This window comes from Rousettus aegyptiacus, unplaced genomic scaffold, assembly GCF_014176215.1.
Source record: "Rousettus aegyptiacus isolate mRouAeg1 unplaced genomic scaffold, mRouAeg1.p scaffold_m13_p_7, whole genome shotgun sequence".
Lineage (NCBI taxonomy): Eukaryota > Metazoa > Chordata > Mammalia > Chiroptera > Pteropodidae > Rousettus > Rousettus aegyptiacus.
This window is the reverse complement of record NW_023416310.1, coordinates 97,829,456-97,856,804: the sequence shown is the minus strand read 5'-3', so window position 1 is coordinate 97,856,804 and position 27,349 is coordinate 97,829,456. Positions and strand designations below refer to the sequence as shown.

Here is a 27,349-nt window from a genome sequence, read left to right as displayed (position 1 = left end):
GATTCCCGCGACTCACTTCCAATGCATGCATACTCTATTTAAATTTTACACCAAGCAATTTAGGGGTTGGGGGAAAAAGCTTTTGGGGGTAGTGGGACTCGAACTAGTAGGCTATCGCTCTCTCCATTTCCCGCCACAGGCGAGCTCCCGGGTTAGAGAACAACGATCGCCGCCGAGGACGCGAGCGAAGTGCGCGCTCTGAGTAGGGGGAGGGGCCCGGCGCGCGCAGAAACAAGACCCGAGGTGGGTGGGGGCAGCCTCTCTCGCGAGAGTGGGTTTGTTCTTGGTCTGCAGCCGCTGCTGCCACCTCTTACCAGCGCCGTTGCTGCGGGGGATTGTGGGATCCTTCGCGTCCTGTTCGCTAGGAGAGAGGTACCTCTCCTTTTCCCTTTCCCTTTCCTTAAGGTAGGCGTGAAGCGGGTAAGAATCGGGGTGGGGTGGTCGGGGGCTCTCTGCGTCCGCCGGGAGGAGGCAGCGATGGCGACAGGGGCTGTAGGGAGCCGGCGGCGCGCCTTTCTTGCTCGCTCCCGCTCACCCGCTCTGCCTCCCTCCGCGCTGCGTATGTGAGCCGCCTGATCGGCGGCCGCCATGTTAGGAGCGCAGTGGCGGCGCAGCCAGCCTCCTCGGGCGACAGAGGTGAGCGGTCCCGGAGGGAAACACTCGGTCAGTCAAGAGCCCGGGGTGCGGCGGGAGAGTCGGGGGGCTCTGAGGGCAGCCGGTGAGCCGAGCTTCCCGCGTCCTGGTCTTGCTGTGGGCGGGGGCGGGACGATGAACCCGTTACACGCGAGCTGCAGAGCTGAAAGGAAGGGAGGAGCGCCGGAGGCCTGAGGGACCGACTGTCCATAGGGGGCCTGCCGTTTGGGGAGGATAGTTAAGATAGCGAAGTTCTTGGATAGCGGCAATCCCACATACTTGTTTGCCTTTTTTTTTTCCCTTTGCGCCTGAAAAGTGCCCTAAAATGGAGGATTTCGCAGATTCAAAAGCTTTGCCGCTTGAGCAGAATTTCTTGGTGTCGAGGCCTTCGCTCTGCTCCTCGCCCATCGCTTCATAGCGCCCCCTAAGACTCCCCCGTCCCCCGCCCACACGCGCGCGCGATTTTAGCCGGACCTCAGAAACAATTCCTCCCCACCCCCCGTCGCTTAAAAATGGCCGAAAATGAAACGTTAACGCTTGTTTTTCGTGTTGCGTCGTGGATAAAGCTTTCTGCAGTATGCTGCGAGGCAAGAGATTAGTTTTTGTTTAGAGAGTCACCTCACATTCCTTTTCCCTTTATTAAAATATTGTCAGTAGGTTCTTCCAAAGAGGATCGTGTGGTGTGGGACCTTCCGGTTTCCAAACAAAGGGTTTGGAGGACCGTGGTGTAGTCGCATCGTTGTCCTTTTTATTGCTAGCGCTGTGCCATGTTCTGTGTTACACAGGGACTTTCCCCGCTTACCTTGGAGGAATATCTTGCAGATGTTTATACTGCCCTGTCGCACTATTCTGTGTAATATTCCTATTGGATCAGTTAGTTTTCCAGCCAGTTATTTCTAGAACGATTATGGCGTTTCCGAAATTTCTAGTCTTTCAAGCGTGCTGGAATAATGAGAATCGTTGATTTCCCATGTCGTAGTCATGAGATTTTGTATTGATGCTGCGTTTTGGTTATTGAACAGAGCGTGGTTTAAGATTTTTAAGTAATAAGACAGTTTTCTCCCAGTTAAACAGTTCTCTGGGTAAAAATATTTTAGGGTTAAATTTTTTAAATAAAATTTCTTTTTAAAAACTCAACGGTTCAGTCATCTATACAGTCTTTTCACATAATTTTTCAGCATTAGAATTTTAATAATCTAGAAGGCGAGGAAGACAGGTTTTTGTTGCAAAAACGCTCTGTGGTATGTTTTTGCAAACTTGAAATCAAACACAGTTTAAATACTACATTTAAGATTCTTCTGGCTTGTTATGTAAGATTTGGAAAAACGCTCTTTAGCCAGAAGATGTTGTGTTGAAGTGCTTTTTATTTACATTTCTTCCTTTGTATTTAACATTATATGATTATAACAAGTGTACACTTTACCCAGGGGAAGTTTTCAGTTTATCATTACATATCTCCCTTCCCTGCTGTGTAAGTGGTGCTGCTTTTACATATCATTTTAAATTAATTGGGAAGGATTTAACTGCTCTTGATCGGAACGTTGTATATAGTAAAAGAGTCTTTAAACGTACTAATTTTTTGAATGCTTTTAGGGAAGTGTCAACTTACAAGTCAGTTAATGGTAACAAATGTTAACAACTGAGGAATGCAAAGAAAATGTCTCACATAATTTTAGAAATAAAATGTAGTTCGAATCCCTATTTTATAGAAGATTAAAGCCCAAAGAGGTGGTGATTATCTGGTTAACCAGTGGCAGTGTTGCCAGTGGCGTTCTAGAATGCTTACATCTTGATTGGATACTTTATTTAGACTCTTCATATTTTAATAAATAGACTTTAAAATGGTAGGACTCTCTTACAGGAATTTATCCTAAGGGAATAGTATGTTAAAGATTTCTGTACCAAAAAAAAATTCTCTACGTAAATGTTACTCTGGGTTATTAAGCATATTAAAAGTCTAAAAGGTTCAATCTGCATTTGGTGATTTACAAATTTGGTGCGGCCATCCAATGGAAATCTACAGCTACTTAAAACAGTGTTTTAAGAAGAGAGTAATGATGGGAAAATGACAATAGAATATAGTATTGGAAAGAATGTAAAACACTACTGGGGCCAATTTTAATATTTTGTTGTTTAAAGGAACGCATAAATAAATATAAAAATAGAAACCAAAAAAAAGTCTAGCTCTAGACGTTGGAGTTAATGGGTTATTTATATTTTCTTCCTCGTGTTTTCCTGAAATTTCCAGAAGAAATTATATTTACTTTTGTAATGTGGGGAGTTTTTTTTGTAAATGTTAGGGCCACTTAAAAAACCAGACTCTCGTGTATGGTTTTTTTTTAGAGGAATTGAAGTAGAGGTGAGCCTTCTTGAGATCTGAAGTGCAGGTTTTTGTTTTTGTTTTTTTTCAAAAGTGACAAAAATTTGTGCTCGTTATATGTAGACAAACATAGGAATCTGAACACAGTCTTATGTAAAAATCTTGTTTGCCATTATCAAGACTAATGCTAACTAGGTTACTATATGCACTCCAGTCATTAACTATTTTAAGAATGAGCAAAACCAAAGACTTGGATAATCGTTTATTTGATGTTCTTAGTACATCTTTTAGGTAAAAGTACTTTGTTTTAACATACCTATTTTAGTTAGAATTGCATTAAAACTGTCCCACAGTTGCTGCAACAGTTCTTAGTGCACTCAACTGACTTAACTTTGGCATAGACAATACCAAGTTCATTGGAGGTGGGGTGGAAGGGTTGTAGACAGTATATATATACACGCACACATGGTTATTATAATGTCTTCACTGTTAGGGAAATAAAGCGCTGTAATTTATAATTCTTAGGTATGTAGTGAGCCTACTTGTTGGCTCAATTAAAAATATTAAGAGGCTAAAGTTTAAAAGCTAATTTATATAAAATACTTGCTCTTTTCTACAACATTTTTTAAATGACATATCTCTGACGTTGATCTAGAGTCCTTGTAGCTTATGGTCGTTGGTACATATCTTAGAGCAGAATCCCTTTGGGATGTGCTGGATAAGAGCAAAGGGGAAAATGCCTATGGTGGATGTCATAGGGGGCAAGCAGTAAATGTAGCAAGTTATAAAGTGATTATTGATACTAGTCTTAAAAGGGTCTTTGATTTGCAGTGTATCATAGGTTGCTAATGAAGATACAGAACTTCCTGATCTTTCAAGTTGATTTGTATGTTTTCTCCCCATTTGTGGGGATTACTAAACTATTAAACATCTTCATTTGGTATAGTAACTTACAGGAGAACCATCAATATCATATTTGAAATTTGAAAGTGAAGTTGTTGAGCAGCTGACTCTTGAAATAATTGAGAACAGAAAAGCAATATAGAAGAAAAACAAACATTTGTACTTAAAATGATCTTGCTGTGAAGTGTGAGACATCAGAACAATTTAATGCTTAACCGTGGACTCTTGTGTGGATGATGGTATTCTGGAAAGGCACCATGGAGGAGGGAGTTTTACACTTAAGCATCAGGAGACACCAAGAAATATGCGTAGCCGCATTCTTGGTAACACAGGAGATTTAATACAGCCTAAATGTTCATCATATGCAGAATAGATAAGTATTTGTGTCATAATGGTATCTATATTGCAGTTAAAATGTAGGTTTTATTCCTGTATAAATCAGGATTTTAAAGCACGTAATGATACATATTAAGTCAACTTGTAAAAAAATTAGATCTGCAAAATTAATGTGTTTTTAAGGATATAAATAAGTAAAACTTTGAAAATAAGGAACTGCAGAAGGGACGCATTGGAAATTGGTAGGTAAAAGGTATTTAAGAGTCTTGTTCTGTTTCTAAACTTGAATGTACACATGCTGGTTTGTATAATGCATCGTATGAAGTGGATGTGTGCTGGGCCTTAAGAGAGATGCTAGTATTAAATGAAGAGAGGAGAAGAAACATTTCTGTTAATTTGCACAAGTACTGAGCACTCTATTATAAAATGATCTCATAATGTGTTAACATATAGTGGAAAGTGGTTTTAGATAAGTAGAATGCAACCAATATATGATAGGCATTGAAAACCATAGTGTGGATTTTAAGTAGTGAGTAGTATGTTTTGGAGCAGTAGAATGTAAGATGGGTGGGTGGTGTTTTGGGACATTTATATTGGAATCTGAAAACGTGCAAGGAGGCCAGCCGAAAGGCAGGAGGACTAAAGATCTTTGGTAAGATTATAGCAGAGGAAATAGAGAGGTAAAGACTTTGTTCTGGAGGATAAGAAGAAGATAACTTAAAGGTTACCAGCAATAAAGAATGAAGAAAAGAGGTTTAATTTGTACACTTTCACTAGGATCCACTTTTCTTCAATTTTACTTGTCTAGGTTCCTACTAGTCTTTTAAAGTTGACTTCTGGTTTGTTACAAAGTTTAAATATGAATTCTGGCTTTGAATAGAAGTGGATGGGGCATTGAGGTTGATGTATGAAATAAGAGTGTACAGTACAGTGAAAGGTTTACATGCTCTTTATTCGCATGTCTCTGGATCAGTCATTTTATCTCTAAAGTTCGCTTTCTCATTGTGAGGATCAGATTACATAAAAGTAGTTTACTGTTTCTTACCATGTGCTGGACACCAGACTAAGTGTTTTATGTGTGTCATTTTATTAAATCTTTACAGCCTCATGAAATAGGTTTTGCTTTTATTCCCATTTTACATATGAAGAAACAAACAGATGTTAAGTAATTTACCCAAGGTCCTACAGCTACTTTATAATAGAAACAGGATACAAGTCAAGGCATTTGGGCTCCAAAAATTTCAGTATATACCAAATCAAAGTTGTATAAGTTAGTGGAAGCCAAGAGAGTAGAACATACAATGAGTTGAGGGGGAAATCTTCAGGTGCAGAATGGGGCATTGATAAAAACCACTGCTTTTGCTTTAAAGTAGAGAAAAGAGTAAGCCAAATTAATATCATAGGTTAAAAATTAAGAGTCCAAATTGTCGAGTAGATGGAATAAGTTTCTATCCTGTAGTACGGATTTATCATTCCTTTGTTGCTTTAATTTGAAAAATATTTAATGTCTAATTGAAAGTAGGAAGGAAAAAAAATTTTTTTAAATGCCTACATCACCTGGTATTCCTAGTCTCCCATCCAAGTACTAACCAGGCCCGACCTTGCTTAGCTTCCGAGAATCAGTATATTTTAAAAAGCCTTTTAAGTCCCTCATAGGTATGCCAAAGTGAGATGAGATCATGACACTGAAGAATACACATTAAAGTATAAGGTTGTTTTTTTTTTTTAATTTTTAAAAGATTTGTATTAAAATATAGTTTGTATACACTATTGTATTAGTTTTTGGTATGCATCATAATTATTCAACCTTTATATACCTAAGGAAATGATCATAATAAGTCCAGCGACCATCTGACACTGTACAACGCTATCACAATATTATCGACTGTATTCTCTATGCTGTATATCACATCCCCATGACTGACTTGTTTTATGTGTGGAAATTTCAGCCTCTTGTTCCCCTTTACCTCCCCCGCTCTTTTTTGATTTTTTCAATTACAGTTGACATAATACTATATTAGTTTCAGGTGTACAGCATAGTGGTTAGACATTTATATAATTTACGAAGTAATCCCCCTGGCTAGTCTAGTACTCACCTGGCACTATACGTTGTTATTATCATATTGACTGTATTCCCTATGCTTTACATTCCCCTGAGTATTTGGTAACTACCACTTTGTACTTAATTCCTTCACTTTTTAAAGTATAAGGTTTCGAAATGGCTCAAGCTCTGTATGAAAAATTGAGTAGTTCCTGGGATATAATCATTTTTAAAAATCAAACCCTTAAATGAAATACAAATTAAAATATATTAAAGTATATAATATATAAATATATATAAAGCTATGTTGATAAGTTATTTGGAAAATCATTATCAAATTAATAAATGAGAAATTTTTAAATTGAGACTTATTAACCTAACCTTGTATTTTAATTGGAAATGAGTTGGTGCTTAGTTTAAAAGTTCTGACCACAGAAATCAATGCTTTTGTATGACAATGACAAAAATGAAGGACCTGCCTTTTCAAATGACTACACTTTGAAATTAGTAATGAGCTATACGTGCCATCTATTGATGATATAATTAGGACATTTTTACCATATTGGTATTGTTGATTGCTACCTTACACATATTTGGGAAGCTAACAAATCACAAGTTTGACCTTGAAAGAACATTTGGAAAATTGAAAATTTCTTGCCCTTTTTGTTTTTAATTCAGAGGGAGAGTATTACAAACTACAGTTTTCTAGCTGTTTGTAAGGTTTTACATTTAGTAGCATTTGCAATTAGATCATAAACCAGCTTTAACTCTAGGTAAATTATTTAGTAGAATTGTCTGTAAAAATGTGTTCGTTAAGAATTTGCTTATCAAGTTATAAATGCATTTGTGAAGCCTAATTATGGTAATGTTAGTCGTTCTTTTATTGTTTTTCTGATTGGGGGAGATGGAGGTACTTTTTTGAAAGTGAAAGATTCTGTGTTGATGGGCATTTAGAATTTGCTACATAAAGATTTTAAGTGGGTAAATTAGATTTTGATGTTACATTTTAGGTTAATCTCAAAGGAACTATTTTCAAGTTAAACCTCTAGTATAATGCACTGTGAAAAGACAACTTTATAATTATGGAAATAAAACAAAAAGCTATTAATCTTTTAAAAATCTAATTTAGTAAACATTTCAGTATTGTGCTTAACTTTAATGGTAGTTCTCACTTAAATGAGTCTTTTAACAAATGGCTTAATTGTCTTATGTTTACCAATCACCAAAGATACTAAAGGAATTGTATTCATAAATGCTCTTTAAATGGTGTTGTCATGTCAGATTTTTCAATTCATTTTAATTTAAAGATTTTATAAGAATTTTGTTTGTATTTCAAAGATCTGGCTTAAGTTCCTATTCAGTAATACTACTCTCAATTTCTTGTGTCGGTCTGGCTGCATTTAAGCTGAAACTGAGTCAAGAATATTAAGGTTATTTTTAATTAAATTACAAGTCGTCAGATATAAACATTGTCTTGCCCTTTTTCTGAAGTTTATTTTTTGTTTTGTCTTAAGGTTATCGTCTTCCTACCTTTACTTCTCTTAATCTTTCTTTTTGCAGATACACCGTATTCATTGTACCATACAAAGAAAATATTGAGATCTCTGCAATGTGATAATTTCCTTAAAATATCAATAAAAATTTTATACATAACACTATTGTATAATTTCCCTGAAGGAAAAGAGTAGTTCTTTCAAAAAACTGGTTTTTCAATAATACAGAGCTTTTACATGAAGGACAAAACTGCAATTAATAATAACTTTGGTAGTTTGAAATACTGATTTTGAAAAACCCTCAAAGTTTTCACCTTTTAAAATATAAAGTATTTGAAAATTTAGAGGGTCCTGCCATTGTTTATACACAATATTTCAGCTGCCATTCTGTATAACATTTATAAGATGTCAAAGAAACTCATCCAAAGTCCACTCGACTCTTGTCTTTATTTTATTATTCTTAAAGTCTAAGTAGTTTATATAGTGGATCTAATCCAGAACTAGTTTCTTTGGTGTCTTTTCTCAAATTCATCTTTCTTGGTGTCCAAAAACATCTGTAATTCCAGTCACCTCTGACAGCATTTCTGTGTCTTTTTAACTTTGTCACATCTTTTTGTAAAATCTAGTCCTGCCTGTGATTTTTTTTTTCAAATACTTCCTCTACCACTATATTCGTCCAGTGTTCCCTTGCTTTTTCCTGTCCTTGGTGGGATTGGTCCCATAATTGACTTGTAACTATTGAATATTGCCTGGTTTTTACTGGAGTAAAGTTTAATATGTTGAACTATCAATGCCTAGGTGTATGTATGGGTGATCAAACGTATAAAACTTAACTGAGCAAAGCCTCCAAATAGAATTCTGTACCAAAAATTTAAGACTTCCCTATGTCGTCGTGATTATAAAAAGGTGTTTTCATCAATTACATTTGTTATGTGCATCATTTAATATTTTGTGAGAATCATATGTAAATGCTTTGGAAATTCTTACATAACCGTTTCTGTGGTAAAATGACAACTTGAGAGAAAAAATTTCATCCAGAAACACATCTTGGGTAATTGTATTCAAAATTAAAGTTTTCCAAGTGATTGTGGCTATTCTTGTGAAAAGTTTACACAAATCCATGCAAGATCTCATTTTCATTTTTACCTTATTTGAGTTTTAGAGATTCTGAAGCCCTGAAATTAGATGAGTGTTGGTGGATGCTAACTTGGGGAGTTTCACTTCTTTAAATCACCTACACTTCCTGTACCTGGGGTTTTTCTTGGGCGGTCTCTTATTTCTATGCTGACCATACTTAGTTCTCCTTACCTTATAATATTAGAAATGGAATAAGCACTGCCTGATAGAAGGTGGACAGTAAGAAAGCAGTTAGTTATATGGCTTAAATTTGTGCGGAAATTCTTAAACTGTCGGAAGTCACTTATTTTTCTTCACATCTGTCTTCACCTTAAGTTGATTTTACTACGTAAAGGTCTCAGCTATTGTGTTTGGTCTTAGATCTTACAGTAGGTACTTGACACCTAAACTTCATTTGTTATTTTACTTGGTTCTTTCTGGTAGTTATAATAGGTCTCATTTTCTAAAGCAGAATACAACTGATTCATCTTTGACTTGCTGACATTGATTTTTTTTTTTTTTTTTGCTGTTGTTTTGTTTTTAGTCTTCTGGAACTTAAGCATCATACTATAGGGTGTATTTTTATTCTTCTGAAAGAAGAGACCCATCTATATTTTTACTGAAATTTTGATGTACTCAGACATCCAACCCTTCAATTGAAATGTTTTTAAATTTAGTATGAAATTCCCTTTAATAGTTAAACCTTAGCATGAAAGACCACTTTTTAAATATCTATATGCAGGCTCTGCATACATCTGGAATCTGTTTAAGATATATAATAAATTCCTTGTAAGTTTGAGATCTTAAATGTTTTTTTTTTATCAACATGATGCATAAGTTTTTTTTCTTTAAAAAAACGGCATCTACTTAAAGGGATTTATGACTAAAATTGCTTATTTTTCTACAGAGTTGTCTGCTGGTTCTCAGCTTGAAGAAGATTCTACAGTCCTTATTGATCCTTTTTCTTGGCGTTACCATTTTTTGAAGCAAAGTTGACCTAGTTTTGTAGTTTGAGCTTTCTTTTTGGCCATCTTTTAAAAAAAAATTTTTGGTAATCTATAAATTAGCCAAGAGATAGTTCTACAATGTCCAAGTCATTCCAGCAGTCATCTCTCGGTAGGGACTCGCAGGGTCATGGGCGTGACCTGTCTGCAGCAGGAATAGGCCTTCTTGCTGCTGCTACCCAGTCTTTAAGTATGCCAGCATCTCTTGGAAGGATGAACCAGGGTACTGCACGCCTTGCTAGTTTAATGAATCTTGGAATGAGTTCTTCATTGAATCAACAAGGAGCTCATAGTGCACTGTCTTCTGCTAGTACTTCTTCCCATAATTTGCAGTCTATATTTAACATTGGAAGTAGAGGTCCACTCCCTTTGTCTTCTCAACACCGTGGAGATGCAGACCAGGCCAGTAACATTTTGGCCAGCTTTGGTCTGTCTGCTAGAGACTTAGATGAACTGAGTCGTTATCCAGAGGACAAGATTACTCCTGAGAATTTGCCCCAAATCCTTCTACAGCTTAAAAGGAGGAGAACTGAAGAAGGCCCTACATTGAGTTATGGTAGAGATGGCAGATCTGCTACACGGGAGCCACCATACAGAGTACCTAGGGATGATTGGGAAGAAAAAAGGCACTTTAGAAGAGATAGTTTTGATGATCGTGGTCCTAGTCTCAACCCAGTGCTTGATTATGACCATGGAAGTCGTTCTCAAGAATCTGGTTATTATGACAGAATGGATTATGAAGATGACAGATTAAGAGATGGAGAAAGGTGTAGGGATGATTCTTTTTTTGGTGAGACCTCGCATAACTATCATAAATTTGACAGTGAGTATGAGAGAATGGGACGTGGTCCTGGCCCCTTACAAGAGAGATCTCTCTTTGAGAAAAAGAGGGGCGCTCCTCCAAGTAGCAATATTGAAGACTTCCATGGACTCTTACCGAAGGGTTATCCCCATCTGTGCTCTATATGTGATTTGCCAGTTCATTCTAATAAGGTGAGTTAATGCAACAGATGCTTCTAATTTCTTTTACATTGTAGTGTCTATTCTGTATTTACCTATATCTTTTACTCTGATTCTGTAGTCTGATGACACTGAGTTGATCAAGAATTTTTATACTTTGAGAACACTTTATTTGGAAGGTAATTGTTTTTTGAGCATTTTAAACCAGGGCTTTACATTAATACAATCTGCCTAGATTGCTTCTGGCCACAAAGCTGTCATCCACTGGGATTTCTTGTTGGTTTTTGGCATCAATATGTTCTTCTTAATCATATTTAAGCAGTTTTTTGTCTGCTTTGTTGAATCAGCATTTTTTTATTTTTATTTTTGCAGTCAATGTGCTATTCAGGATGCTAGATTTCAGATCTCCATCTGTCTTGATTGCTGATTTGTATGTAGTAAAGATGGATTCTTGAACAATTCTCTTTTTTTTTCCTTATCTGTGGCTACAGGGAAAGAGTTAATGTAGAGCCCTGGTGTTTGTTTCAGTATGTTTCATATTTTAGATTAGTTCATTCTTCCTTTTTTGATTTCCCTTTAACACAAACTCTCATACTGTGACTGAAATTTTTCATCATTTTTTTTCTCCTTTTCCACAACTTTCTTAAACATACTTCAAAACTCACTTTTTATTATCCCATATTACATCTATCCCTTTAGAGACTTGGAAAAATCAACTATTGCAGTATCCTGCTCTGTTTCCTCATAAGCATATTCTTTTTCTGACTTAGGCTTAGACTTCTGGTATAGTCATTTGAGCAACAAAACAAAACAAAGATGTAGTGAATTCTCCTTTGCTTTAATTGTCACATCTGGCAAAATGGGAACTTTATCAAAAAGTCCTTTTAAATATGTTGTCCTTTCTCTTTTAGTGTTTCAATTTTACTCATTCTCTGATCCCCCCCCCCCCCGCCCGCCCTCCCCCCTGAAAAAAAGTGCAGTTGACTTAAAGTCAACATTATAGCACTCTGCTAGTTTGGATCGATGACCATCCATTTTTCCTGATGTGCTGTGTAGTTAATACTATTTAACTGGAACCTGTTGCTGCCATGAAATTGACTTGATGGTTAATGTTACAGGGTTTTTTATTTACAGTAACATCTGGAAAGGTCATTTTCTTTTCATATTTATCCCTTTTAAATGCATTTTTTAGTGAATTAATTTTCAAATAAACTAAAACAGATTGTTACAATTTGTTTTTTAATCTGGATCTCAGTATTTTTGTTTCACATAATTAAGAGAAAAGGCTTATGTTATTTGAATTAAGAGTATTTTGGGAAATGTCTTTAAAAAGTAATTAGCTAAATACGTATTTCTGTAATACAAAGACCTTTTGAATTAATGTAAACATTTTAAGTATACAAACAAGGAATATTTTAATCTTTACTCCATACCAAAATAAACAGCAAATGCTAAATTTAAGTTCATAAATTAATTTTCATTTAAGACATAAAACCCCAAACTTGTAGAAATTAGAAAAATTTGGTATTTTGGGGGTTATCTTTTTTCAGATTTGTTGGATATACTAAATATATCATGGAATTTAGTTTTTGTTCAGCACTAAAAAGGTCCATTAAACTTTAGTGACTCCATTTTTTCTGTTACTCCTTGTCTATTTGCAGTAATGGCAATATTGATCAGTGCTCTCAGAAAGGATCTCTAAATTCCAAGGAAAATGGCTAGTTACAGTGTCTCGAGTGAAAGTGATTATAAGGAACTTAAAATCTTTATGACTCCAGTCATTGTAAATCGAAACCTGTTGGAAGTCTCCTTATCCTGACTTTGAGCAGTAATTTAACCTTGTTTGAATGTAGAAAAATTATTGAGTAAAGGAACATAAAAGGAAACTGAGGGGACTTTAATCAGAAAAGTTTTATTTTTATACATGATTTTTTTTCTCCAAATTTTGTTACCTTTGAGATTTTGAACAATATTAATAAATAATGATAATAAATGGATCTAAATTATAACAATTTAAAAATATTCAATGAAACTGGATTCAAGAATGAGGTACCTAGCTAGTTTTGGTGTTCTGTCAGAATATTGGGAACATTTAAGATCTGTTTTAGAGTCCCTTTGTTTAATTTACAAAATTTATATTCGTAAATTGGACCAATTTTAAGTACCTGGCTTCATTTCCGTAGCTGATGTTTTCCAGGTACCTCCATTATTAGAAAAAATAAAATAGATATTCACATTTAGTAGTGGTCCTTAACTCATTTTACAGTGACTTCGGAGAAAATTTCTGTGGTTCAAGTAGATAATGAAAAATTTTTTAAACATTTCATCCTGCTCTCTGGTATTGCTGCATAACTTGGAAAATCTGTTCTTTTCACTTAATGGTAACATTAAATAACCTACATGATCAAAACTTCTTAAGGAACTTTTAAGTGAAAAACATCTATTTTGTCATTTTTGACATTTTAAGTGACTTTCAGTGATGGTGTTGCTTTTCTTTCTAGGTCATTTTAGAATGTCGGGTTGCTTTTCTATACAACTTCAAATTCCTTTCACTAGAGAAAACTGCCCTTTTGTTGTCTTGTCACTTGAGTTCATATTTTTCCTTTTTAGGATTCTAGAAGCCCTTAAGTTATTCTTTATTCTGCCATTCTAGAAGTATTTCTCCAAATTATCCTTTCTTTATATAACGTAGGTATTTCAAAGACATCAAGGTGATTGGTTTCCCTACAGAATTTCCGAATTCAAAAACTGAATTCTTTTTCTTTATTCTGATGTTAGAGTTACTTCAATGTAGACTCCAAGGATATAGTTTTTTAAAAAAACCCTTTGACTCTTAATCCTCACCTTACACCAAACAGTAAAAGGTTAGGCGTGGTAGTACAAATTAGTAATGGTTGAGCTTGGGAGGTTTGTAAATGATTCTTTGATCTTAGCCTTCCTTCTAGTACTTTGAAAGATCAGCTGCAGTTTTACCATAAGTTTGAACTTTTAAAGGGCATAGGAATTGGATATAAATGATTTCTGTTCAAGTAGGTACCCTGGTCATCTGTAAATTAGAAGCATTCCTAATAGGGTAACTTATTATATAGTGTTCTCTCCCAACACGCTGCTACTCAAGGATATTTTATAAATAAAAGCTGAGAATATTTTTAGTTTAGAAAATTCTGAGTTAATTGTTTAATCCGTCTTCTGGATTTTGTGAACTTTACCTATGGCTCCTCTTGCTTACAGCCATTTAAAAAGTGGCCTTCAACAAGTCAGTGGTCTGTTGCTTTGCAAGTAAAACCTTTTTATATCCCATATATCTGATTGTAGAGCCAGCTGGAGAGATCTCTTTGAGTTCCTTAGCTATTAACCATTACTTTCAAAAGACAATCTAGCTTTAAGAGAGCACTCTTCAAGTTCTGAGAAGTGCCATTCTGTTTGGATGTGTTCCATCTTAATTCTCTCATGGGGTTTTAGTTAATTCTATTATGGCATAGGAATGTATGTAAACTTGTGATATAAATCAGTTTTTAAAAATTAGGATCCCATTTATAAAATATAAATCTAAAACATTTTAAAAAGGTATCTCTTGTAATTTGCTTGTTTTAGTTAAGCTTGAAGTGAGACCCTTTTAAAAACATTGCCTGACCATGTTTTATATTCCAAATATAATTGTTAGATAGTGTGGATGTCACAAAAGTTGCCTCATTTTGTGGGAATTTGTAAAAGAATAATACTTATAAAGCAGGAATTGTACAACAAGATAACTTTATAAGCAGTGTAATAATCACCTTTTTTTTTTTTTTTTTTGCACACTTACTGTGTGCCAGGCAATGTTATGATAAGCAGTTTGCTTTTATTCATTTACTTTTCACAAAACCCTAGGATAATATTGACTCAGTGAATTTAAATATTTTTACCAGAGATTCACATCTAGGAAGTGGCACTTTGGGAATGGAACCCAGGCAGTGTGGCAGAGCCAACTTTTCCTAGCAACTTTCTTATATTACCTAAAACATCAATCATTTATATGTGGATTTTCAAGTAAAGAAAGGAAATTTTATTTGCACAAAATAGGAAAAAAAGTTGATTCCTTCAAATTTAAAATAACCACGAAGGAGCAAGTTTTGACCAAATGAAATGTTTTTCTCCCTTGAAAGTTGGAAACAGGCATCCTGAAATTGGCTTATTTTTGGGAAGTATAATGGGAGGTGAATTTTTTGATAAATGGGGAACATTTTCTAGAAAAGCCATTCCTGTCGAATCAGCTTAGCTTTTTGGTCTGTAGTATACTTGGAACATACCTCAAAAAGCTGGATTCCTTAAAGAGTCTATTTTTAACTAATTGTTCACATTTATAGCATATATTTTCTAGAAAAGTAGGTAAGCATGGATATTTTGTCGTATTTAGAGTACTACAAAAAAGCAATGCTAATAATATAACATGAATAATTTAGTTTGGTCTACAACAGAAATTAATGTCTAGCTGATCTCAAGTCAGTTACTATTCTTGATCTTTATTAACTCTATATCTTTTCCTTGTCAGGTCTATTAGTATGTTAACCAAGTTTTGTCCAGTTTTTCCAAGAATGTGCATGGAGTATTTGAGGGCAGGATCAAGCTATACAAGGATTTAGAGAAATGGTTTTAAAATTAACTCAGTATTAGTGAATGGCAGGTGTTTGTACACCCTATGATATTGCATATATAGAGAAACATCCTAGAGTTTGAATGGTTCAAATGAAAATATTTTCATTTTGTTTTTGTTAATTCTACTAATTTACTTTGCTGCAGGAGTGGAGTCAACATATCAATGGAGCAAGTCACAGTCGTCGATGCCAGCTTCTTCTTGAAATGTAGGAGTTTGAAATACCTTTAAAGCATCCTTATTGTGAATCAGAAACAGCCATTGATTGGTTTTGGGGAGTTCATCATTTACTCGTAATATCCACTGTTATTGCTGCATAGTTCATACTAATTACAAATAGTTTAAATCTGGAATCTTACATGGAATATTAAATTTAGTGATAGTGATACTTTGTTATTTGATTATTTTTAGGGTAATTAAACATTGGCTTTTTATACAAATTGCAGGAATTTTTAATAGACTTAAAGATAGCTTTTGATACAGAGAATAGATTTATAAGAACATTTTCAATACATGCTCCAAAAATATTGAATATACAGAAAGGGGGGAAAGTCATTAGAAGTTACAAATTAGCTATCAAGCAATATCCTTCAGGATGTAATTTTTTCTTTTGAGATACCTTTGGTTCTGAGTTTAAGCTGCTAGAATGAAATTGAACACATAATACCCATTGTTCACTGGAATGGCAATTGCTCTGTTGGTGCTGCCTTTACTTTCTAGTTGACAACTCAGCTATCCTCTTGGTACTTAATATTGGAGAAAGAAAACCTGTGGTCAGTCCTTGTTTCCCTATATAGCCTATATTTCCAGTCCCTTGTGCAGCACTTTTCCTATGACTTAACAAATACAGAAAAAAAATTATTTTCAACATTACCTACGTTTTCAAACTGTACAGAACAAGTTGATTTTCATTTGTTTGGATTGATTTGGAGTTCTGAAATTTTTCTTTGGAAAAATTTAGATGACATGTTTTAAACTAATATTTCTAACAGACTCTGAAATAATTTTACTAATAATCTCTATTTTAAGGGCCAAACAAGGCTAATTTGTGAAAAGGACAGTTTTATTTTAAAGTTAATTTTCTGGTCTTTTTAAAGCTACCCAGAATGGAATCCTGACAATGATACAGGACACACAATGTAAGTTAAAAATTTTAAGCTGCTATTTGTAAAGGAGATCAATGTAAGGAATTCAGGTTAAACTTTCAACATTTCATAAAGTAGTTTCTGAATTTTTTTATTGAATCTGAGGGTTCGGTAAAAGTCACTGGGTTGAAAGACTTTTTGGAAACTTAAGCAGTAATTTTTAATTTATTGCTATTATTATAGATGTTTTCCTAGTTGCTTCACACATAAATGCCTCCAAAGATTAAAATCATAGTCATATAAGGGGTACTTTAACAATGAACTTTAATTATTTCTGATGGATATCTTTATGATGCTAACATTTTATGTTCTCACATTACTAGGGGTGATCCGTTCATGTTACAGCAGTCTACAAACCCAGCACCAGGAATTCTGGGACCTCCACCTCCTTCATTTCATCTTGGGGGACCAGCAGTTGGACCAAGAGGAAATCTAGGTGATTATGAAATTCATGTTATCTTTCTCTAAAAATAAAATGCAGTGATTATGGACAAAAGAAAGCTCATTAAAATGTTATTTGAAAATAATATGGTACTATATATATTTTGCATGAGACAACATGGTATCATGATATTTGTAATATCCTTTTATTAGTGTTTGAAAGGTGTTCATTCTTTAATTGAAATACCTGTTATAGCAAGTATAGTTATTACAGTACTGAAAAAAGTGTGTTTTCCCTGCATAAAGGTGCTGGAAATGGGAACCTGCAAGGACCAAGACACATGCAGAAAGGCAGAGTGGTCAGTAATACGGCTCTTGTTTTTACTCTCTGCTGTTTTGGGGAATGTGGTCTGAGTTAAATCTTTACTGATCGAATCTGTGTCAGTGTTTTCAGTAGGAAGACCACTATAGTTTGAAAGCCATCAGTATTTCCCATGACTTTGATAAGAGTTAAAAAGTTAATTTTCATTTGCCCATAGTCTATATATCTCTCACCTTGATTCAGAGTCTTAAGAAATTTGCTATCTATTAATGTACACAATATTCAATTTTAAAATAGGTGCAGAGACTTTTTTGAAACCTGAGATTTACCCTATCTCTCTGACATTTTATTCCCTGGATAGTTTTTAAATTCCCTAGAATGTTTGTTATGAGTTGTTATTTTAAATACTTAAAATGTTCTCTGGTTACTATTAGGCTATAAAAGTTTCAATGTATAACCTGTTTCATATTGCTTTTAAAGAGCCTTGCTGACATGAATTTTTTCCTAATGTATAGGAAACTAGCCGAGTTGTTCACATCATGGATTTTCAGCGAGGGAAAAACTTGAGATATCAGTTATTACAGCTGGTGGAACCATTTGGAGTAATTTCCAATCATCTGATTTTAAATAAAATCAATGAGGTATGAGTTGAAATAAGTATAGTATTTATTCATCACTTAGAGGGATTGATTTCCTTTAGTGATGTAATTCCTTTTATTTTCTAGAGGGATTACAGGCTTTGTATAGAAAAACCATTCGATGTAATCTTAAGTCATCCACACGGAATAAAGTATAGGGGGAAACCCAGTAGTTGAAGTGTGATAATATATGTCTTCACTTAATGTTGTCAATAGATTTTTAAAAATAAAACGATGTATGATGAAACCATTTTTGCTACATGTTAATTGTAAATTAAAGTTGATTTGGCATTTCATAAACTTTATAATGAAAAGATGTTATTTAAGGACCTGCTATAATACTAAATTCTGGTAACTAATGAATAATTAGTAACTATAAATTGGTTCTTAAGTAGTAAATTGTCATTATCACTATATTACTAGAAGGGCTGTAAAAGGATCCTTGGAAAACCATTTCAAAACTTTTACCAAAATGGTACCAAATCATTATTTCAAATCTATAGTGAACATAAATGATAGTTTTAGTAGAGTGAAAATTTAAAAAAAAAAAAAAAATCTGATGACCTTTAATAAAACAGCAAGTTGGTAATGTTGAGTTTTTGAAGTGCTTTTTATTTAATGATTAAATATGTCTGGAAAGACTGAGCAATGTTTGTTTGTTTGAAATAGTTTTTTTGTGTGCAATTTCAGGCATTTATTGAAATGGCAACCACAGAAGATGCTCAGGCTGCAGTGGATTATTATACAACCACACCGGCATTAGTATTTGGCAAACCAGTGAGAGTTCATTTATCCCAGAAGTATAAAAGAATAAAGGTAATATTTATTTTTCCAAATTTGTATTGTCAATCATTTAATACTTCATTTTAATATTTGTTAAGTTTAGACATTTAAAATTGCTGCTAATAATAAGATAATATTAACTCTTAGCTAATAATTATAGCATATCTACCATTAGCTAATAATTATAGCATATCTACCAACATTTGACTTGCGCCTTTCCCCCTTTTTCCCCTGTTATTAAAGAAACCCGAAGGGAAGCCAGATCAGAAGTTTGATCAAAAGCAAGAGCTTGGACGAGTGATACATCTCAGCAATTTACCTCATTCTGGATATTCTGACAGTGCTGTTCTTAAGCTTGCTGAGCCTTATGGGAAAATAAAGAATTATATACTGATGAGGATGAAAAGTCAGGTAATAATACATATAGAGGTTTTGAAAAAGATTGTGTTTTAAGACTTTTTTGTGCATAATTTTTAGTAAAGAAAACAAAGGGAGTAGTTTTCTTTATCTTCTCATAGATAAATTCATAGCCAAGCAATAATTTTATGTGGTCATAGATGGTCCAAGTAAAGCATTGAATAAATACTGAAAAGTTTAAAGTGGGAAGTAAAAGTTTTGTCGCCTGCTCAGGATAGTGGCAGTTTTGTTTCCAGGGTTTGCTTCCAAGATCTTCCTATGTGTATGTATATAGATATTCTTTATTCTCGCTTCAACTGGGATTATTGTGTTGCTTTCCACATTATATGTGATTCTTTTCCTTTTTTTTTTTTTTTTAATGCAGTTTGCCGTAACAACATTCTGAGTTTTTGTCCTTCCAGATTTTTTAAAATTATTTTTTGTTTTTAGACTATTTTGAGTAGTATCTTCTAAGCTTATTATTATTTTATTTTTTTGCAGAAAGCCTACTATACGTAGTTTAATTGGTACTACTTTGTAAATCTGACAAGTACTCCTTATTTTATTGGATGAATTTTTAACTCTTAATAACTTTTTAGAAAAAATAATAAGCACAAGAATTCTATACAGTTCTCAGAAAAATAATTTCCTTTCTAATGTTTTTTTTGTTTTGTTTTGTTTTGTTTTGTTTTGTTTTGTTTGTCCTAAGGCATTTATAGAGATGGAGACCAGAGAAGATGCAATGGCAATGGTTGACCACTGTTTGAAAAAGGCCCTTTGGTTCCAGGGGAGATGTGTGAAAGTTGACCTGTCTGAAAAATATAAAAAATTGGTACTAAGGGTATGTAGTGCTTCATTTGTAATCATTATAAAGCTTATTTCCACATATTTTAAGCCACCACATTCTTATTGAAAGGTTTAGTTATTGAAAGACAGCAACCTTTTTCCTTTTTCTGGTTTTCCTCAGAAGTTTTTTATCTGGTGTTCTGTAAAAGCACCTTTATCGCTTTTATCTACTGTATTTTAGATTTTATTTGAACAGTATTTTACCAAAATATTTATTATCCACTCTTCCATTGAAATATTTATTGTGATGAACTGCTGCCTATAGGCAGCTTAAAATCTTAGGTATGATTATAGGGATTAATAAATTTATTAATTGATTATATAAAGGATGATTATCAATTATTGGACAATTATATATTCTGTAAATATTTTAATATATTTATTTAACTAATGCAAAATTTTGTCTTTTAGATTCCCAACAGAGGCATTGATTTGCTGAAAAAAGATAAATCTCGGTAATGTGTGTGTGTGTGTGTGTGTGTGTGTGTGTGTGTGTGTGTGTGTACACTAGTATATTAAACTTTTGTTTTCCAGCTCAGGAGACTTAATTGAGGTGTATCTTTTTGATTTCAGAAAAAGATCTTATTCTCCAGATGGCAAAGAATCTCCCAGTGATAAGAAATCCAAAACTGATGGTTCTCAGAAGACTGAAAGTACAAATGAAGGTAAAGAACAAGAAGAGAAGTCAGGTGAAGATGGTGAAAAAGATACAAAGGATGACCAGGCAGAACAAGAACCTAGCATGCTTCTTGAATCTGAAGATGAATTACTCGTAGATGAAGAAGAAGCAGCAGCACTGCTAGAAAGTGGCAGTTCAGTGGGAGATGAGACAGATCTTGCTAATTTAGGTGATGTCACTTCTGATGGGAAAAAGGAACCTTCAGACAAAGCTGTGAAAAAAGATACAAGTGCTTCAGCAGCTGCAAAGAAAAAGCTTAAAAAGGTAAAGATTTTATATTGTCCTGTTCTAATAGAAAACTAGATCAAATAAAAGTTGTCAAATTAATTACTGTAGCAGGGTCAGATCAGAGAGAATTAGTCATTTATATTAGAAAAATCAGACATGAACTACAATATAAACATTTAAATCTAAACTCTGCAATAAACAGATTAAATAGAACTCTTATTATAGTTAGCAAAAATCAACTCCCAAAGAACTTTTTAGTGATGAAGGAGAAAGACATAAAACTATCACATACTTCTATATTGTAGTGATAGTATATATAAGAACTTGTAGGCAGCTGTGTAGTTGAGCTTGCTTGTAAAAACATGAGGTATGACTTTGCAATAAGTTAGTTAAGTGACCAAAGATACTTAAAACATTTTGCCATTCATTCCAATATTATTGAACTTGAATAATTTTTTTTATTTGAGAAATATTAAGCTCAATCAGATATTTTAATAGCTTTTAAAAACATTTTTCCTAGAACATATGTTATAAATAAGAGCGTGTCAGGTGAATATGAGTATAAAAATACATTCATGGTATAAAGAATAGTAAAAGCCATGGTATACTGACTCTTAATGATTACATTAAGGATTAGAGCATTAAAATGGCTTCGAAGCCACTTAATGTTAAATGACTTTGAAATGAGATTTTTATAATCGTATTGGTTTCTTCTAAGAAACATTCAACTATCAGAAAACTAAATTTTTCTGAGCTCTGCGTGGTAATTAATCCTCATGATAACCATATACAGTAGATACCTTTGTTATTCCCATTTCATGAAATGAGGAAATTGAAGCATTGAAAATTAAATTATCCATGGTTATGGTACTTATAAGTGGCAGAGCCAAAATTTAAACCTAGGTAGTTGTGCTCCAGTACTTGATTTTTTTTAACTGCTACACTGTTCTAGACTAAGTGTTCTCTAAACAACAGTTGTATTATAAGACACTGTTTTTCAGAGGACATCACTCAATTACTTACATTAAATCAGTTCTTTGATACATTCCCTAGAAGCATAAAATTCTAATAAAATGTAGACATTTGAATATGAGTATCCTCATATCATTTATTTTCTGTTCTTTGTGTGAGGCAAGCCTTTAGTCTTAAAACAAGCTTGTGTTTTTAAAGTCAGTAAATTGTGGGGGGGAAAGGAAAAAGTATTTCAAGAGAATGAATAAAAACAAAGACGCTATCCCTTTCCCTTCAAGTAAAGCAAATGGAAGGGATGCTGCAGGATAATTGTTGCAGAGTAAATTTGTCTTTCTTAACAGCGTCGTTTCCCAGGGAGTATGGAAGGTTTTGTCACTCTAGATGAGGTTGGTGATGAGGAAGATTCGGAACTTCAGAAACTTCGTAAATCGGGCATGGCATTTAAATCTGGTGACAAAAATGATGATGGTTTGGTTGAAATTAAGGTGGACAAGATCGAGGAACTTGATCAAGAAAATGAAGCAGCGTTGGAAAATGGAATTAAAAATGAGGAAAATACAGAACCAGGCGCTGAATCTGCTGAGAATCCTGATGATCCCAACAAAGATACAAGTGAAAATGCAGATGGCCAAAGTGATGAAAACAAGGAGGACTATACAATCCCAGATGAGTATAGAATTGGACCGTATCAGCCCAATGTTCCTGTTGGTGAGCTTTAAGGCTTTGTTCTTCCCCTCGCACCCTCCCCAAACTCTTATTAAATAAGATTTTTAAATTGGTCTTACATGAGTTCTGATAGTGTTTTAAATTTATTTCTGTACAAAACAATTTGTAAATCTTGAGTGATGCATTCTCTCTTTTCTTACCCAAGTTTCCTGATTTTGTATTATGTTTTATCATTACTCAGTGTGTTCTCTTTTTCCCTCATAAAGGTTTCCGAGAATTTAACATTGCTTTTTATTTTGTTTGTCTGTTATATTTCTGCCTTTTTAAGACTATAAAATAGGTGGAACCTTACACAACAATTAAACACAATTCTGTTAACTAATACTGTTTTTTTGTTTGATTCCGTTTTACCTTAGGCTATACTGGACTTCTCATAAAATGTTATTCAGATCATACTGACAGGAAAAAAAGATTTGAGAACACTAATTAAAATAATCAGTTCACTGAATTTGTAAGAATGTATGTTTGTGTTCTAGGTATAGACTATGTGATACCTAAAACAGGGTTTTACTGTAAGCTGTGTTCACTCTTTTATACAAATGAAGAAGTTGCAAAGAATACTCATTGCAGCAGCCTTCCGCATTATCAGAAATTAAAGGTAAGGCATTTTAAATCCTAAAGAGGAAGAGTTCTTTTGTGAAAACTAACAAATCATGTAAGTTTATAGAGAGTAAAATGTGTATAATACCTTCTGTGGACTAAGATAACATTTTTCTTTTGGTGAGCCTAACGCAGTTAAATCAATTCTAGAAAAAACATCTGTTCAGCCTCTTTCTAAAGTACACTTAGTTAAATGATGATAATTTGGTAATTTCCAACGATGTTATAAATTCTCTGATAAAGTGTTCTCAAATGAGTATTAGACTATAATTTCACTAATTTGGAAAATACTAGAGGCCTGAAGACCAGGCGGCATAATACAAAGCTTTTCCAACTTTATAAAGTGTCACGTCTTATCATTTTTGCATTGACTTTAAATTATTATTTGTTAGGAATGACACTTCAGTAAGTCTTATGATCAACAGAATATAAAAATATTGGGATAAATTAATAAAAACAACAGTAATAAATAACAAATTCCTATTTGGATATTTAAAAATTTCATATTTTAGTTACTGGCTTCTTTAAGAACTAAGCATTGAAATAAATAATGGGGAAAAGCTTGAAAGATTTGAGTTAAACACCTCATAATTGTGGATAACTTGGTTTTCCACGCTGCTTTATAATACAAAAATATTCAAACATGTTCTTTGCGTTAACTAGATAAAGAGAGCATTGGGTTTAGGAAATCCAATACTTATCTGAATCACTTGTTTTAAATATAAGGGTTTGCTGCTTATACCTATCCTTAACCATCATGGATATGGAAAAGGAATGGTAGTGATTTTTAGAGGTGGGAACAATTTAATAGATCTGATTTGATTTGATATCAAGCTATTTGGTGTCAGGCAGAAACTATGGCTGTTACTTAGATAAATATAAAAGTGGTCTCTGGGTGCTTGATACTTCATAGAGAATATTATGCTTTTTAATATTTTCTAGATATTTGTTCCATTGGGGGTGGCTCTATTATTTCCTGTTTTAAAGGAACTTGGTCAGCTTTATTATTGTAGTACAAAATATCTTGCTAATAATAAATAACGCAATACTTTTCTAATTGGGCGAGTTTTTTTCTTTTTAAGGATATAATGGCTTTTAATCATTAATTTGTAATAACTATACAGTTGATAAACCAAGAGCGATGAAACTTCATGTTTAGATTACATTTAAAATTTTTAATTATTTTATTTTTATTTTTATTTTATATTATTTTTGGTGCTTTCATTAAGGTCTTAACAGATCTATGGTGTTCAGGAACTGTAGAAGTTGCAGGTCTAACACAAGGGTCAGCAAGCTACACTTGTGGCCCAGCTGCTGCCGTCTATAAATAGTTTTTTGGAACACAGCCATGATTATTTAACCCATTTTTTGTTTGCCCTGAGAATACTCACCAGCAGCGCTTGCAGTTGCAGCATTTACCCCAGGATAACTCGCAAATTACAGTCCTCATCTTATCCCCTAAGTTTGCCATGAAATATATCTCATTATTTTTGCACCACTCGACTACATCAATAGTCTTTGGAAACAAATGACATTCTATTTATAGCATTCTGTTATTAGTAGTGGTATTACCAAAATATAATAATAATTGAAAGCGAAAATGTCAAATCCTAGAAAACATAGCATTCCTATGCATGAAGTTAACATTGTTCTCAAACAGTTAGCTGAACATTGATTTGATGAATCTGATTTCGGTGTACATTTCTGTTACATTAGGATTAGAGACAAGTTCTGTTTAGAAATAATTCCAAGAACAGTTTTTACATTTTACTTTCTCACGGAAAACCAGTCAGATTTGCTTCGGCCTCAAAGAACGTGTTTATGTAAAATTAATGCTGGCAGTGAGCTGCACTTTTTTCCCCTAAACAGGAATGGGTTAAGTATTGCCTATGGATACTTTTAGTGCTATAACAGAATTATTGAGCATTAGAAATAAAGACCAAATGGTCCACAAACCTCAGATATTTAGTACAAACTCTTTAAGAAAATTCTGCCCTCTTGTTTTTAGTAGAAAAGGCATTGAATAAGTGCATGTCATTTTAATCTTACATTCTTGGAGAGTAGTGGCAGTTCTTGTGACTGTGGTCTTATATTCTCATCTCTATAAGTTAGGGTTAATTGCACATTCAAGTAACCATTTTTCACATTTGACCCTTTTCTTCCTGTGCCTTATTGTGTCCTAAACCGGTTTAGTTGTGTACCTTAATAGGAATAACTAAATCTTTAAAATACTGATAAGGTTATATAGTTAAATTGCACCCAAGTCCTCAAACGTGGATAGAATATTTTATTTTAGAGTTAACCCATTTATGTTTTTCTTAAGTAACAATTCCTGTAATTTTTTTTTCCAGAAATTTCTGAATAAATTGGCAGAAGAACGCAGGCAGAAGAAGGAAGCTTAAGATGTACAAGAATCTTAATGATTTCAAAAGAAAATAATGGTTCTTTGTTTTTAATGTTAACTTTTTTAAAATACAATACTGATAGTTAGAAGAAAACTATTGTACTCTTTTGTTTTAGTGGAAAAATAATAGATGTCTGTTCATGTGTTGTGTTATAGCAAAAATGCATATACGGTTAAGTTAATGAAAAATTGTTTTTGTTTTATCAAACCGGTAACAGACAGAAGTACTTGTAGAGACTGAATTCGTAAGCTACTTAAGACAATTTGCACCACTAAGAAAAAGATACATAGAACTATTCAAAGAAATGAAATTTAGTAGTTCTAAGCTTCAAAGAAATGTCAAAACTTTTGATTCCATTCAATAAAGAACAAAACCAATTGTATTTTTATTACTTTCATCTGAAACATTCCACATTTTAATCTGAGCCTTGTAGACTTCTCATTTGGAGTTTGAAGCTTTTTTGGTTACATTTCATTTTTGGAGAACTTCATTAATGTGAAATTAGCAATTAAAACGCAGGTGCAGTTTTCTTTTAATGTTATGCTGTTGCTTAGGTAATAAGAAATATTAAGTAATTGGCTTTAGATTTTGTAATTTTTTCCCTAAGTTCCTGCTAGATTTCGTATTCTAGTAGTCAATGTATTTTCAGTGAGATGTAAAAATATTCCCATTCTCTTTGACCAGTATTAATTTCTTGAAACCTTATTGCTTGTCACTTGAATCCTATAGCTGTCATACATCTGGTATAAGCAACATTTGATTTTTGAAGTGTATAGACCATCTCTTCATATTTTCAAGCTGTAATTTTACATTTCTGCATTTAAAAAAGTTTGGCCATAAGCTAGACGCACGCTTCTAATTCATATACCTGCACATGTGATCTTTGTGAACAGAAATTTGCATGTATAATCTGTGTTTACTTGTAACTTTCTGGTTATATACTGCTTATATCTGTGGATTCAAGTTTCTGAAGTGAATACCAATAAAAAAAAACCTAGGCCATGTTCATTGGTTATACATGTTTGGAATGTTAACCAATATATTGTCAGTTGTGGTTTTTATTCACTGTTACACTTTTGCATGCTTTAACAAATTTTTACATTTTCAATCTAGAGTGTTCTAAAGATTGCTACTAAAGGTCTGAGTTTTAAAGTTTTTGGTGCTGGTGGATTTCTTGTTCCTGTTACATAACAAAAAGTGGAACTATTCATGGCTTTTTTTAAACCTCAGGAGTTATAAATGTTAAAGACAAAAAGCAAATGCTAATGTTTAGACATGTTGAAGTAGTTAACAGTTAAAATTGAAAATAACATGGTGGAATAGTAAGAATTCTAGCAACCTTTCAAAATGTTGGGGTGTTAGTATAAGGGAATATGAGTTCTCAATTTTTTTTTAATTTAATAAGAACTTATAGGAATTCTTTTTGAAACTCTTAGTTCTAAGTGTATTAAATGATATATCAAATATTTCGATAAAATTTTATGGTATACCTCTGAAGGTCAGATGATATTTTTTAATGTAACATGAACAAAAAAAATTTGCCAGTTTCTTCAGTTTTACTTTGGCCTATACTAATTACCCACTTTTGTTTAATTCCAACTTTTAACTAACAACTACACAAAGCATTATGTGTACAATGGAATTCCTAATTGTTTCATGTCAATGATAGCTTTTTTCCCATAGGTCCTATTTTGTTGGATGTACCAAGCTGTAGAAAAGAATGTTTGATAGCTTCATCTGATAGCATTTAGAAAGCAGAAATTCTCATAAATAAACCTATAACAGCTTA

General features: G+C 33.5%; 1 protein-coding gene across 8 annotated transcripts; it reads left to right on the top strand.

The window, feature by feature from the left end:
- Positions 1 to 231: 231 nt before the first annotated feature.
- MATR3 (matrin 3) lies at positions 232 to 27,349 on the top strand. 8 transcript variants are annotated; one of them, XM_016136875.2, is made up of 15 exons: positions 232 to 372; positions 9,750 to 10,839; positions 15,586 to 15,647; positions 16,537 to 16,578; positions 16,908 to 17,020; positions 17,272 to 17,324; positions 17,803 to 17,928; positions 18,616 to 18,741; positions 18,952 to 19,119; positions 19,814 to 19,945; positions 20,362 to 20,405; positions 20,524 to 20,893; positions 22,171 to 22,537; positions 23,032 to 23,153; positions 25,507 to 27,349. In XM_016136875.2, exons 2-15 carry the CDS (start codon positions 9,928 to 9,930, stop codon positions 25,555 to 25,557), a joined length of 2,688 nt encoding a protein of 895 aa, XP_015992361.1. In that variant the 5' UTR covers positions 232 to 372; positions 9,750 to 9,927; the 3' UTR covers positions 25,558 to 27,349. The 8 variants fall into 8 exon arrangements, with proteins under 8 accessions (XP_015992361.1, XP_015992363.1, XP_015992358.1 ...); XM_016136877.2 differs by having other exon boundaries at positions 265 to 405; positions 22,315 to 22,537; XM_016136872.2 differs by having other exon boundaries at positions 265 to 405.

Bases quoted from the DNA above. Each gene is read 5' to 3' on its own strand.
- MATR3 (XM_016136875.2), top strand. From the start codon at position 9,928: ATGTCCAAGTCATTCCAGCAGTCATCTCTCGGTAGGGACTCGCAGGGT. The intron at 19,946-20,361 runs GTATGTAGTGCT...TTTGTCTTTTAG, and splicing joins ATAAAAAATTGGTACTAAGG to ATTCCCAACAGAGGCATTGA. The intron at 22,538-23,031 runs GTGAGCTTTAAG...TTTGTGTTCTAG, and splicing joins TCAGCCCAATGTTCCTGTTG to GTATAGACTATGTGATACCT.